At 36.0% G+C, this 16,113-nt stretch overlaps 1 protein-coding gene and 1 pseudogene across 1 annotated transcript; one reads left to right on the top strand and one right to left on the bottom strand.

Moving 5' to 3' along the window:
* The window catches only part of LOC121412230, a 28,650-nt pseudogene extending 26,301 nt beyond the window's left edge, over positions 1 to 2,349 (top strand).
* A 1,593-nt stretch (positions 2,350 to 3,942) lies between these two features.
* On the bottom strand, positions 3,943 to 14,486 carry LOC121412229. Its single transcript, XM_041605135.1, has 6 exons — positions 14,172 to 14,486; positions 10,906 to 10,966; positions 9,953 to 10,053; positions 9,002 to 9,094; positions 6,209 to 6,277; positions 3,943 to 5,489 (listed from the first exon to the last, which is right to left on the bottom strand). The coding sequence occupies exons 1-6, from the start codon at positions 14,241 to 14,243 to the stop codon at positions 5,403 to 5,405; spliced, it is 483 nt and encodes a 160-aa protein (XP_041461069.1). The 5' UTR covers positions 14,244 to 14,486; the 3' UTR covers positions 3,943 to 5,402.
* Between the last annotated feature and the right edge of the window lie 1,627 nt (positions 14,487 to 16,113).

Raw genomic sequence — 16,113 nt, 5'->3', positions numbered from 1 at the left:
AAGATAGAGGAATAGCACTGTAAAAACTGTGGTGTAAAAACTGACACCAATTGGTGTTAATAGAGGACCACACCCTGAGGTGTTAATATTACACCCTAGAGATTGAACATAACACCATGAATGTAACAACCAAAGGTTGTAATAACACCTATAAGTGTAAAACTAACACCACCAATTTAACACCGGTGTAAAATAACTGGTGTGGTCCTCTACACCAGTTAACACCATTTTGTTTGCTGTGAAGAAACGAATCATCTACTTGTTCCTTATCGTTTCTTTCCTTTTTCTCTTTTTCATACTTTGAAAAAATGTTTGATTTTATTCATTGAAATCTTTTTATTCAGGATAGCTGGCATCAGTGAAATGGGTTTACATCATGGTCATTTACAGTTGAAAAAAACCCAATCATCTGAATTGAAGAACACAAATTCATTAAAAACCAGAGCCGAGGTATATACATGACAAGATTAATACAACCATGACAACAGTACAGATAAAAATATCAAAAGCAATTCGAACTACAATTCTGTTTGGGAGTTAACTTCCTACCCCTTTTCCGCACCTCTGTCCCTGAAAATATCATTCTCAAACTGAAATATATTTATGGCAGGTCTACTTCTTATTTGCTATTTTAAACCATGTCTCTTTTATTTCTTTAAGCCTCCTGTAGAGATAACTGTTTTAACCACGGCCGTTGCATAGCACCGGGGAAATGCAAATGTTATCGCCAATTGGTTCGGTGATATGTGCCAGTACCGTAAGTAAAATATTAATTTTGTTAAGTTTGAACATAATATTAATGAAATAATTGTCAAGTTGATTCGAGAGATTTCATATCCTCCAAAGGCCCTGTCATAAACCAATCATTTTCTACTTTCGGACAGGGGTGTTAGTTTAATCTATTTTTAAAGGTTCCTCAAACTTTTTGCTCGTTATATGCAAATAGTGAAACTTTTTTTTAAATACGATATATGCTTTTCTCGAATAAAAAAACATTGAAAATTCGTTAACCTTTGACGGGGGGGGGGGGGCAACTGACAAAAAAATGTAGTCTGTCATTGAATGTGTGTTATATTAAATAAATAGTCTCAAAAGTTTCAATACTTTGAGATAACCAATAATCAATAACACATAGAATTATCCAACAACAGTTTTATGTTCAAAGGAACTAAATTGTTTTCGAGTCAAAAGTCCTCGTTTTGCTACTTGGCATCATAATAATTGGTGTTGAGTGATTCAAGTGGGACTGTATTACAATACTACACAGCTCAGAATGGTGCATGATGCTGGCCAGACGTGAGTAGTTGAGGAGTTGAGGTGGCGCTCTTCAGGCTGATGGTTTGTTCTCTTTTAAATTGATATAAATTTAATTTTTGTTTCGTCCACAGCTGTGTCAAGAGAGAAATCTCAGCAAGATAAAAGCGGAATTAACATGGAAAAGATGAAAGAAGGCAACAGTCACTATTCATCAGAATGAAGTACTCCATTTGAACCCATCTAAAGACATTAGAAAGGACATCCAGAACTGGGATGGACAAATCTGGAGTGGTTAAAATCATGAGTGTCCGAGGATATGGAATAGGATGGTCTCTGTATCTGACACCACGTAGCTCTAGCGTCCCTTGTGCACATTTGACACTCTCTACCCAGGTGTTCGATGGATATGGTTGGGTTCTTAAGTCATTGCGTGACTGTGACTCCCCAATGAGTGGCGAATGCATATATTGTGCGAGGATGAGCCAAAATGGGCTGACCGACGGGAAATAAACATCTCCAATGGTCAATCTATACATGTATCAGTGTATGAAGTGCTATCAAAGACACATTACCAACATCATGGAGATAAAAGAAACATGGAGTGCACCATCGATGGAAAGCTCTGAAATGATGAAATGTTCAGAGGGGAAAACAAGAAGACAAGATGCTTGTTTCATCAGGTTAAGAAAATGATGATGGTATACAGTATCCCGGATCTCCTGATATCGACTTCGTCAAGACGGTTCACATCTTAATAACATAATCTCTTCCGTTTATTCGGCTATATTTAGATTTTAACTATTCATTTTCTGTCAAAAATATGCAGACTTTTCAATCAAACATAAAAGGACAATTATAAACATAAGATTCATAATTGATTAACTAAGGAACTGAGAACGAATCTGACTAAGCTAAGAAAAGAAACGAAGTAAAAAAAATGGATGGGGCTTACCTGAACAAAGTGCCTGATATCAATGGAGTGATTTGTCTGAGAGATTTTAAAAGGCAATTGCTGTAATATTTTAATATGATATTTGAAGTATTTGTATCTGTGTTTGATTGCGAACAAATTTGTCGGTGGAATCGCTAAAAGCATAAGACACTTCCTCTAACCTCAAACATGAAATTCTGGAGTTCAAGAATTTTTCATCTTATGTCGTGACAAAGTAGCTCAATATCACACACTGAATCCCATTTACAGAGTACTTTATAATAGTCTTGATTCTTCATGAAATGGAAATAAACAATGTTGAGTATTCTTGGTTTTAATCTTCATTCAAAAACAGGAATTCGCTAAAGCATGTTGTAATTCTGATGTTTTCTTGGCAAAATGATATTGTTTGAAGTACCAATAGATCCGTGAAAAAATATTTTCTTTCTTGTGGGTAGGTATTATATCGTGAGACTACATGATGGGGATGTTGTTCCGGGTAAAGAAACAGAAATTATTTTGCAGCTTAGTTCTTGTGGGTGATGATGTTCACTCTAGCTGTGAAATATTTAATCTATAGTTTATACACGCTGTTACCCAGAAAGATTATGTTCGCCGGAATTTTTAGTTATTCAATTTCAATAGACTGATTCTCCAGCTTTAATAATTATAGTCATTTATGAAATGACACAGTCATGCTATGTTGTTTTTATTGTATCCTGACAATTCATGGTCAGACTCTAGATCAAATCTTATGGTAGTTAGCTCAGTTATCTGATTATGGTTGTGCGAATTATATTTGAACAGCGCCAGCTGTTGATTTTACCCAGATCCGTAGCAGCAACTAAGTGGTTTTACCAAACCAATGCTGAAATTTACAAACATCAAATGCACCCTTTGACTTGATCACCCAAATAAAACAAATTACAGATGCGAAACGCTAAAAAGTACAGATTTCTTGAGCTTTGTTTTTTACATGATGAATGAAATCATACTTTTACCTTCTACCTGTTTAGACGATGTTTTGATGATAAACTATTATTTGTATGATGTTTAATTTTCTCTGTCATCTATCTCAGTTAAATCAACCGGGGGGGGGGGGGGGGGGGGCGGAACATATGCCGAACATATCAGTTTTATTCATTTTCAGTAACAATAAATAATCGTATCATAACCATCATAATCATCAATACCACCACCATCACCACAGTCACAATTTTTTAACGGTTAAAATAGAAGAATGTTCGGTTTGAAAAATACTATGGTGAAAAGTGAACAAAGGAAAAGAGACAACGAAGAAAAAAGGTGAGTATGATTTAGAGACAGTTGTGAGGAAGGCCAGAGAACGAGTGATGAATTGATGAGAGGTGAGTGGAACTACGGAGTGGTCTGTAGAAAGATGGCACGGACATTTTTTATTGATCAAACTCACGACAGATAGTTAAAAATAAAATAAAGGAGACTTGATATATTTGAAATAGGTAAATTTTAATGACCGATATAAGTAGTTTTCATTATACTAAAAAAAATAAACATAAACAGTCATCGATTTATTTTCACTATTTCTTATACCACAAAAGTTAAGTAGCATTTAATTTTATGACTTTTAGTATATTATGCTAATGGTATATAATTCATTATTTTTTAATCAATAACTATATCTCGCTTTGAAAAAGAAACCATGCATATAAAATTTTCAAGAAACTATCAAATATATCAACGAAAATCAATTTTTAAAATGGATTAATCAAAGAAGATACTATAAAAGTAATACAAAAGTCAAATCAAAATTTGGTCACACTTAATATTACATAGGCACTTATGACTTGCGGATTTACTGAAGTGGATAGAAATTCGCCCACATAAATTTTTTATTTCTATTATTCACAATATCATTTCCCTCAAGAAAATGATAGATATCGTACAATATATATATAAACATGAATAAATACATCTAAAAGAAACCAATGTATACGGTGAAAATAAATAAAAGAAATGCATTTTAACAATCAGGTAACTCGTATAAGGGCAGTATTACTGGTAACATTCTAAATGAAATAAATGTTATTAAAACCAAATGATACCTACATTTAGTCAACATGCTGGTTAATAACATTTAGGCCAATGTCGAGTCTTGGTTTAAAAAAAATCATGATTAAAGTAAGAGGAAATCAAACATGCATATAGGCACGGTATTCAATAAGTTGAAAAAAAATTAATCAATATTACATAAATTCGCCCTGATCTCATGACGACAGACGCACAATGACCTATCCTATATTATAATTCCTGTTGAGAGAGCAGACAATATAAGATTTACTTAATTACATTGAGAAATTCTCCACACAAATTACACATTTTTTATCAGATCATTCTTCTCCTTTTCCCACTATATCCCAAATCCTCAATGTCAAACTCGAACTAGGAGTCCTGAATGATTCTTGGGAATTTCCTTATAAAAAAAAAATAATATAGATATAGAACTAGCTCAAATTAACAATGTCTTATCATCTAAACGAGCAATTTTTTCTGGAAACTTCATCGGGTTAAGTAGGCTCTCCACCATTTAAATCCATATTGCAACCTTTTCTTCTTAATCCAAACATTGATTGAAACTTGTGTTGTTACCACTTAACCACATATTAGTTAATGTGTGCTAAAGGCATTCAAAAATTTGATATTTTTCCGACAGTTTCATGTTTTGTACAAAGAAAAATGCCTGTAATTGTCATTCTAATATGCAAATGAATGCTGTTACAGATTGTGTAATTATATTTTTCTATAATTAGACACTTTAAATCTTCGAGCTAAACCGTGGTTTAGACAATAAAGCTGAACAATTAACCTCGTATAGAGTAGAGACATATTTCTCTATAATAAGATAATGCTATATAATTTTCATATTTGATGGTATCAATTTGAAGCTTTGAAGTGTATAATCAGTGAAGTCCCTCCAAAACGTCAAATCGATACTTCTCGGAGCTTCGTCGATTGATAGAAAATGTTTCAAAATTACGAATAAACATTCCCGAACGAGGACTAAGTCTATGTTTCATAATGACCTATAATCGGTGTCCCGTTTCATAAACAAATGCAAAATTTATATAACAGATTTACTGTAAGCCAACCAGGTTGAATGATTTCAGAAGCTTTTAACTGTTATCGCAAATTTGTTACTATCACAAGTTCATGAAACGGGCCCCTGCAGTTTAACTTATGCATAATTGGCTGCGGGGGCTCCTGTATCGTAGCTGTCACGTGTCACCTGATAGTATGACGTCACACAAACAACGCAAAAGATCTGTAAGAGAAAAGAAAAAAGAAAAAGAAAGAAAAAATTTAATTGATAGGCTTGACAGTTGCTTGTGTTTCCTTAACGATGATTTCGTATATACATACTATCCATGCATTTACATCGATTCTTAAAACAAATACCTATATGACTATTATATGATTATACCTCCTGAAAAACATCACAATAACACTAGAATTCGTTTTATGGAGGGTCTATGCAATATATAATAAGCAAAATCCTAGTAAAATTCGAGGAATTGGAAATAACGCACTCAACAAAATTAAGCCCTTGATTCTTCAGTGTATAATCGCCATCATTGCATTTTGATTTTCATATTTTCCCTACACGATCAAAGTTGTCTTATACTGCATTTGAGCTATGTGATGTAATATTTGTTTGTTCTATCGTACAGAATCTATCATGCATATTAAAAAATAGCAATGAATGAAGGATAAACAGATAAACAAATACATAAATAAAACTGTAAAATAAATAGGGGAGAAATGAATGAATGAATGAATGAACGAACGAACGAACGAACGAACGAATGAATGAATGAATGAATGAATGAATGAGCAAATGACCAAAATAAAGAAAGTAACAAAATATGGATAGAACGGCTAATATGCCTTTGTCGCCGGATATAAAGTGACATTATTTATTGTCGAATATTTAAAACATTTCCATTTATATTAAGGAAGAGGCAATGATTATTTTAAACTTACATTGATGATCAAACACAAGATGTTGAACAAGATGGAAAAGAAGTCCATGCCGTCGAAACCATTCACTATCTGAAAGAGTGAAGTGTGGGAGAATGACGGTGAGAGAGTAGAGTGTGGGAGAGATGTGGAGTGAGATAGGGAGGGGGGGTGACGGAAAGGCAAGGGGGATGGCTAGTTTGAGCGTGGGGAGGGGGAACTAAAGTTTTGAAAATCAGCTGTTGGAAGCAGAAGAAGGGGTCCTATTTTCGTTCTGCTTGCCAGCAGGCGCGCCGGAACACTTTCAGTTTTTTTTTTTTGGGGGGGGGCAAAATCCCGAAGGGGGCACAATATTTTTGAAAGCGTGAGATACCGAAGCGATCGAGCGGGAGAGGGTGTGGGACCCCCCACGGTAAGGACTTTGTGTAAAAATGGAGTATAAAAGTTGCGTTTCTAAGAGCATTCAAAAATAAATTTCTTGAGAATTAAACAGTCTTGGAGTTCTTTTTGCTCCTTCTATTTCCCCCTTCTGACCCAGACTGGTGTTTCTTCGTGATCAGGGTCGCAGTTCCAGCAAATTACGAGCCTTATTGCAAACGAAATTGTTTCAAACCAATGTAATGTAATTATAGGCCTTTTAAAGACTCTTAGATGACAAACATGACCGTACGCAGCCGGGGGCCGCCGATCGAGAGGGCAGAATTCACAAAATTCACCAAAAGTGTGCACGAAATCCGTCAATTTTATTCTAAAAAAAGCTCCCCCATCACCATGGGCGGAAATCCCAGGGGGACAGGGGGAAGCGTCCCCCTACCATTTTGGAAAGGGGGGGGGGGACATAATATCAAATGTCCCCCTACTATTTGTGCTCTTTTGTTATGGAAAAATACATAATTCAAAATCGAAATTATACACGTGTATCCTCGAATTTCGAAATATATTAACAGATAGTTTTTGTTAAGAACTTGGTTTGGAAAAGAAAAGACATACCGGCCCAACTATTCTCGAACTCACATCTAGCCCTATATGCCAGCCAATGAGAGATGACATTGATGACATCGATGGCCATTGTCAATTTCATATCTAATAAAAATGACGAAAAAAAATCGCCTCTGGATACTTATCATAGATTAGACGAGAATGTTCCATACCCAGTAAAATCATACCTTTGTTAAGCCAATTCACTTTCCCTTTATTCCAAATTTACTTGGAATATTAGAATATTTTCATTGTTCGCGTACTCAGTATAAAGAATAGTTTTCATGAGTTATGATTAATCCTTCACAGTGAACTTTAACTATGTTTAATCCCCAAAAAATTGTTTTTAAACACTCTATTAACGAGACTTTTATATTCCATTTTTACACCAAATTCCTGCCGTTGGAGGGGTCATCATAGGTAGATCAAGGGGGCGAAGCGGCGGAAGGTGAGGAGAAAGATAAGAAGAAAGATAGGACCGGGAAGAAAGATGAATGATGGAAGGGAGGGGAATAATTGGAAAAAAAACTTTCAGGTCATAGTATAAAAATAAAAAAATCGCTCGCGCTTTTGCATAAATTCACAACCATCTCTTTATTTCAAAACGTGCTTGATTTTTTTTTTCACTTTTTAGATCGAAATATATAAAATCACATCATTTATTTAAGAAGATACCCATCTTTTTCATTATTTGTAGGTTCAGATATTAAAAAAATAGCTTGCCATTCGGTTTTAGTCTGAAATGTATTTATTAAAAGGTTAAACGTTATCACACTGTAATAAGATGGAAAAGGGGCTTATCAAAGGTATGTTTCACAGAGGAACTGTTCGTCAAAAGACGCGAGGCTTACTATGATAATGTAATTGCCCCGTCAGGGGCAAAAATTTTTCATTTTTGACAATGGAAATGACAATTTTTAGGCAGAAAAGTGCCTTCATCGTTTACTTTTGTCCTTAGATAATTTATCATTTTTCTACTTTCAGGGGGGAACATTGGGGGGGGCAAAATCTCGTTTTGCCCCCCCAAAAAAAAATTTATTTGGGGGGGCAAGTGCCCCCCCTGCCCCCCCCCCCCGCTTCCGGCGCCCTTGCTTGCCAGTGTCGGAACTCATCTGCCTCAGCCGGATGGCGCGCGTGCAAACATATTGGCATGAGGATAATTATGTGTCCAACCAAAGTGGGGCAGTATTTTACCAAAGAGGGAACATTGACCAGTAAGATTAAAAAATAAGCAGCAATAACTTTAGAATGGGCAAAATTTTCATCACACTGGACAAATAAAAATGCCCAAAAGAAATACAATATGTTGGTTGGACACCCTCGTGGAGTATTTTTACCCAATATTTTTTTAGAATGGGTACCAACCCCCCCCCCCCGCATATGCCCTAGAAAGGATGGGGATTGCAGGAGCAGATATGGAGAGGAGGAGCTAAAGTCGAGGGGGGGGGGTGAGTGAGAGAATACCAATCAGATCGGAGGGGCCATAGCAATTACTGTTTAGTGGCGAACTTATGATTTCCCTTGACAATAATTGCCACAGTTGTTCTCGCACTCAGTATCATATTCAGGTTTATCATACAATACTTATAGATTTTCGTTATAATTAATCAAAATTGCACCGAAAAGACAACACATTTTGGCGATTATGAACCAATGGAAAATAAACAACAAACCTTGCGAGGACCAGACGATTCTTCTTCGATATAACAAAGTAAATTGTAACTACAGAAATATTAAGAAATTACAAATAAAGATGATAATATAAATTTCTCTTTCTTTCTATACTATGTATTGATTTATTTTAAAGTAAACTCTGTTTTAATGTAATTATATTCTTACCATGTTATAAAGAATGATGATAAGACTGATGATTTGTATGAGAACAAAGATGGCCATCACTATGATGAATGGGATGAAGAATTTGAATCCGTCCTGTAATAAAAATTGAATGTTTAAAAGTACATTTTAGTTAGAATGTGAACTACTAGTATTCATCACAGTCATAACATTGTACATGTTATATTCGATCAATATGAAGTATGACCGGCTAGCTCTCTGTCATTGTAACAATCAAGATGTAAATATCATTTCCGTGAACAGCTTTGCACCCATAAGGCTGAGCACACATTCATAAAATATACCTATTTAAAGGACAAGTCCACCCCAACAAAAAATTGATTTGAATAAAAAAAGAAAAAAATCAACAAGCATACCAATGAAAATTTCATCAAAATCGGATGTAAAATAAGAAAGTTATGGCATTTTAAAGTTTCGCTTCATTTCACAAAACAGTTATATGCACATCTCGGTCGGTATGCAAATGAGGAACTGATGACATCACTCACTCACTATTTCTTTTGTATTTTATTAGGCCTATATGAAATACGAAATATTATTATTTTCTCGTCATTGTCATGTGAAATGAAGTTTCATTCCTCCCTGGGCACATGGAATCTCATTATTTTAACATTTTGTGCTTCAGGCAAGGAGGTCCTAATCGTCAAATTCGTAAAATTAAAATATTGTATAATTCAAACAATAAAAAAAAAAGTGAGTGAGTGACATCATCGACTCTCTCATTTGGCTGTAACTGGCTCGTCCATATTAACTATTTTGCTAAAAATAAGCGAAACTTTGAAATGTCATATAACTTTCTTATTTTACATCCGATTTTGATAAAAATTTTCAGCATTGTGCATGTCGGATTTTTCTCTATTGATTCAAATCAACATTTTTTTGAGGTGGACTTGACCTTTAATAATAATTGATAGATTGCTCAAAAGAGCTTACCCGAAATATAGCAAAGAGAAGGAGAATTGAGACCATGAGGATAGTGATGTAGAAAATGAGTTCAAGCGCGTTGATGACAAAGACACTCGTCTCACCAGCATCTGAGAGGGTAAGAAAAGTAAACATAAAGAGTGTTGACATTGATTTGTTTGCCCCGAAATACTTTTTAGTGTAAAAAGTGGTGTTCCAAAGCAGTAATTGTATATGGTAATAGAGTACATGTATACAGAATACTGAATGACATTTGAGAAAGTGTTGTCAAACAGGTCATGTTTTATCTTTCTTTACAGTGATCCATTAGATGCGATCAAGGGAAGCATTTCACGAAAGGTCTTGTCGAACGCTTATACTTCTCAGCCAATCAAAATTCCGGAAAATTGTCAGATCCAACAACTTGTGAGACAAAATCGTTGATGAAACGCTCCCATTGATTTGCTCTGAGTAAGAAAAACGGTGCAAAATAAGTCACTTTTTCATTTCTGTAAGTGTGGAATAATCATTGCATAAACAGTAGATTCACCAAAAACTAAGCTTTTGAGGAATAAAAATGCGACAAATTTCTGGAGCTCAGACGCTTCAGACAATCTTACAGATATTTTTTTTCCTTTAAGGATCTCTCATGATTCAGCATTTTTAAAGATTAATCATATTTATTTTCTACCAGGCCTTGAGTATTAATTTTGTATAATTTTACTTACAATCTTTAATACTAAGAAAACACCACCCCGCCCCGAAAAAAACACAAGCAAACAAACCCTGACAAACAAAATCTGTTTACAGAGTTATTTTTATCATCCCTTTCAATGGGGGTATTTCACCCCTCCCCTTTAGGGAACCCAAGGGGGGGGGTTACCCCCCGAACACCCTTGATCCGCTACTAGGTGGACGAAGATTATTTTGATGTTTCTTCCTGGTGACATGTGTCATGTGAAAAGATTATGATGATAGCTTACCCAGTGTTCCATGCCTGTAGACGTAGTATGCAGAAAGCGCAACTGAAATTGCAGAGAAAATCTGTCAAAAAAGAAAATTAAAGAAAATATATTAATTTTATGTCAATATGATATACATATGACGAGAACTGTAACAAAAAATACAAAAATGATCATTATAGATGCATGTGTTATACGGGAGAGGTTTAGGTTAAAAAAAGAGCTGTCACTGAAAGAACTGCATTGTTTGAAATATCTCTCTTTTTTTAATGTAGTGAAATGGATCCCGATAAAATGGTTGGCTCAGATAAGATATTTAAAATACCTGTATGGAGGTAACTCTGGTTTTGATGACTAGTCACATAAATCATTCAGGGCCCCGTTGCGTGAAAGTTACCATTATGGTAACTTTGCCTTCCAATGGTAACTTCCATTGAGCCCTTGATTTTGATTGGCTGATAAGCATTGTTACCATGGTAGTTACCACTGGATGGCAAAGTTACCAGAATAGACGTGTCTTTTATGCAACGGGACCCATGTATAGCAATGTGACCTGCCATTGGCCCTTTCATGTCATGATTCACCAACAGTCCTATATGTACACATCTACGTTAGATCAGATATGGTGCAGATGCAAATGTAGATGCAGATTGAACGTAGCGGATTAATCAACTCTAAGATTGGCTTGTTGATTATCTTTTTTTACTTGATTTCTATTATATAGGAAAACATGATGCTACTGAAGTAAGTAACCAGAGAACCCACTGATTAACGTCATCTTCGAGGGACCTGGAGCACTAGCTTGGTTTCGAACTCGGGTTTCCGGATTACTATAAACCAGTCAGACCGAGCTATCGCTCCTATTGATGAAGTTGATTTTAAACCCCCAAAAGAAACCTCGTCATTTATTTTTAAGACAACTATAAAGAAACGGTTTTTAAGAGGACTGAGCATGCAAAGAAAGTCACAATTGACGGTCATTTCCTTGTTACTGTACCCGTTACCATAAAAGTAGGGGGTGGGTCCCCTTCAGCCCCCCCCCCCCTGTTCCATTGCCCCTGAATTTCTACAACTCTCAATACCTTTGCTTGTTAAAAAAATGTCCCACATAATAATAGTGCCTTAACCAAGCGGGCCCTGACTGATGATAAAGGCCTAGATATTCATTTAAATTTCCATCATTGTATTCTCGTTTTACTCGACAAATTATTAACTGATTTCCACATTATCATCTTCTTCTTCGTCATTTTTGTCGTCAGATTCTCTTTAAAGAAAAATGAATAACCATCTTGAAATAGACTCCTATTCATCGTCCATTCTTACTCATCATAAATGACGAGTAAGAAGATCATCATTAATGTATGGGGTTGAACATACATCTCTTTGGTATTCCACCAATTCAATCATCGTCGAAGGCCTTTGACTTCCCACAAAGATAACAGCCGTCATCCATGTAACCATCACGTTCGAACCATCATGCTCATGAGCATTTAAACCTCGGTCACACCGTCCGGCATTCATACACCAACTACCAATTAATTCCCATTGACAGTAATCGGGTATCGGGTCAAGGTCGGGTAGGAGTAATGTCAGTCAGACTGGATCGTAGGAATGTATGTTGAGGATCCATGCACTTAAATCATTATAATTATAGATGGTAGAAGATTTGACATCACTTACAGAAACCCTCTTAATACAGACTTTAAAATTATAATAGAGGGACAAAATAGGGTGACTTGACATAAGTTAGATTGGCAAATATAATGTTATGAAAAGCGAGTGGAAGTGTCACGTCTTTTTCATAATAGGTAGGCGCATTAAATAAAATATCAGTTGTATATCAATAATAAACAAGAATCAGTATTCGTACGAATTCATTTTTCGTTGACTGCATATGCATAAATCCTGGTAGAGTGAAAAAGGGGGTATTGATTGGTATTGAATTGCGATTATGTTTTTTTTCTATATTTTACTACATAATGTAGGTTATAAGGGCTATAGCTTTTCCACATGCCCTATCATGTATGTCTGGTTATCCTGGTTACATGTCAGATAGGATACACCCAGTCCAGCCTCCAGCATCTCGGTCTTCAAGAGAAAGGGCAAGTCACTCTGAATCAAGTTAGATTTCAACACTCGCCAGTGAAAACAGCCGAGTCAGATGATAGGGCTATTAGTGTATACATATGTGTATTTTCATCTGAGTTTGATTTACTGTTTCTATACGTAAAGTTAGAATGGCCGGCATGAATCCATGATGAGATCACTTATCTTCTGCTAATATTATATCACACTGATGAATTTGCTGTGTATATCCAAAGAGTTTAGCATTATCTCGCTTGCATAGAGCAATCACAATTTCATAATCATGACTTTTCATTATAAACATTTTCGCTAGCATCCTATCATATCTTTTTAGCTTCTTTTTCATAGGGGTTTATATTTTACTTTTCCCATCCCTCCATTCCCGGGGTTGCTCCGTCTCACGGCATGACGTAGATGATGAAGTATGAGGCCGAATTCTCGGGATATCTTTTTGCTTCAGTTCGTGTACACAGAGAGCTACCCGTGATATCTACCCAGGATACTTCCAAGTGCTAGAAACGGAGAGGAATGGAATCTGGTAGGCATCATACCCAACAGCAGCAGATTTTGAATATGACTCAACTATCAATAGCCCCTATATGCTATTCTACTTCATAATGTTCCCATGAGTGGCTAAACAACTATAACTTAATTTCCCATAGATTCCAATGCTTTGGGGTGATATCAAGGATTGATGATAAAATTGAATGTAAATTGGTATAAAAGTATTAGAAATCATTCTTAATCCTCAACCTCAACGCTATTTCTTTTTTTTCCCATTAAAAAAAAATAATTTATTCCATTTATCTTTTTATTTTGAGGGGGGGGGACAAAGCCCGAAGATCAAAGCACGTGTTTTTCTTTTATAGCAATTCCTTTTTCTGTAAATTCAGGAATATATATATATATATGAAATAGGATCCATCTATTATTGTGGAGCTACTGCGTGTATGGTTGAATTTGATTAAACTCAGCGCAATAGAATATATAGATATAGTTTTTGTGCTATATAAATGAATATATTATTATTATTATAAAATAATCGTATCCGTATATGTGTTCTTTTTTAAACATTGGTTCCCTAAGGAAAAATAATTTGAAAATAAAAATTCTCTCATCATTAACTTGAGGAAAAGGAACAAGACAAGCAAAAACCGTTAAAACAATTCAATGATATAAGCTGATAGTGAAACTTCTCTTACCATGCAATAAATTGCACTCAAAATGGATCCACTCCTCAATCCACAACAAAAACATTTTTCCATAATAGCCATGTTGTTTTGGTTATCCAAATCAGATCAAAGAAATATATGACAAATCCAGTACAAAATATTCCCGAGATGGAAAATGCAAGAGTTTGGCAAATGATCGTTCATAAAGATTAGAAGTTCTATTCAACTAGTTAAGAGTGTCGTTCCATGGAGTAGAAATGTTGGTATCATCATCATCATCATCGCATCCGGAGCGAAATGTCATTACCATCATCACATACAACACGCATATCGTGTCATGAAGGAGAAAGATGCAGTGAGTGAGGGAGTGATGGGGTGTGAGTTTGTGTGTGTTGGTGAAGCGATATAGGGAGAGAGCGTGCACAAAATGTACGCACGTGGGTGTGTTTGTGTGTGTGTGGGAGAGAGAAGTTGAGAAAGTGGGAGCTAGAGAGGGAGAGGAGATACGAAAGAGGCCATTTTTGAAACGTCATCATCAAACCAACCTCATCTTGGACGAGGATGGATGTTGACTGGACGTCATGGCAACAAACAAAATAAATACCGCATATACCAATCAATGATAACATTAATAATATAGTAAAAATAACATATCTATATATATGTTAAGGGAAGAACCCACCGACACTCCAGACATGTATTTATATTCAGGGACGATTCGGCGGTGCCTCTGGGGCGGGGGAGACCTCCGCACCCCACATGGGGGACGGAAGAAAAGTGGGTAGAAAAGGAAGAAAAAAAGGGGACATACAAATAAGTGTTTTGGTATCGATTGTACTTCTTATAGCTGTTGTAGGTTTATCATCGTCATCGTTGTCACCGTCTTCATCACCATCATCAGTAGGCCTATGTTATAAATCTATTATTGTTATGATTCTTATTTTTAACGTTTCGTAAAGGACAGCTTAGAACTTTCCCGATGTATCGCAGAACCTCCGTATATATGTTTGTATTTGCTGCTGTTTTCAGTTCCAGTACTGCGTTTGAGTACTGATTTAAATTCTAGTTCTTACAGTTGGAATAAGTCACATGACTGGCGATGATACTTGGTGTACGTGAACCTGACGATGGGAGGAAAGTTGTAAAGACCGTGACTATGGGCGATGCATTCCAAGAATGTCTGATGTGAAATTCTATCACAACAGCTGACCTGGACAGTGATGCCCGTGAATACCAGCATGGCGTAAAAAGGTGGGGGGGGGTAGGCATTTGAAAACTAACAGGGCTGAGTTTTCAATAGGAACCGCATTTCGGAAAATTAAGTTAGCTAAAAAATGATTGTATTGTGTGCGTGTATTTTGTTTTTATTTAATCCGATTAATTAATGGAAGAAATAAAAGGTCAATTGTACAAACTTGCCTATGGGCTACTGGTCTATTTGGGTGGACATTTGGGTAGGGACTGGACCCCCCCCCCTCATTGATTGGAGGTCATAGGCCAGCTGAATACTAGCAGAGGAACCAAGGATCGGAAGAAAGAATCCAAGAAATACAGCTGAAAGGAAGAAGGGGAGAGGGGGGCAATGACAAAACAAAATTATACAGAAAGAATAATAAACAGAAAATGATAGAGAGAAAAGAAAAAAATAATCAAGAGCAGCACCAGATATGGGTTGGTCGGAGTGGAGCAAGACAATATGACGTCATTTTTTCTCTCTCTCTTATTGAATAACAAAGAGTTGCACAACCCAGACCTCCCTCTCTATAAGATGGATTTCTTTTTTAGACTCTTGTATCTTTGTCTTCCTTTTCTGGTGTTCAATTTCCAGTGTGTCAGTTCAACACCCATGGACCATGGGTGTCATAACCACACATTCGGTTGTTGCTTTAACACTCTTTGGTGTTATGTTCACACTCTAGGGTGTAATTTTAACCCCTCAGGGTGTAGTAGTCCTCTAGGGGCACTAACTAAT

Source organism: Lytechinus variegatus, chromosome 3 (assembly GCF_018143015.1).
Source record: "Lytechinus variegatus isolate NC3 chromosome 3, Lvar_3.0, whole genome shotgun sequence".
Classification (NCBI taxonomy): Eukaryota; Metazoa; Echinodermata; class Echinoidea; order Temnopleuroida; family Toxopneustidae; genus Lytechinus; species Lytechinus variegatus.
The sequence above is the reverse complement of the archived record's forward strand: the minus strand, read 5'-3'. Positions and strand labels throughout refer to the sequence as shown.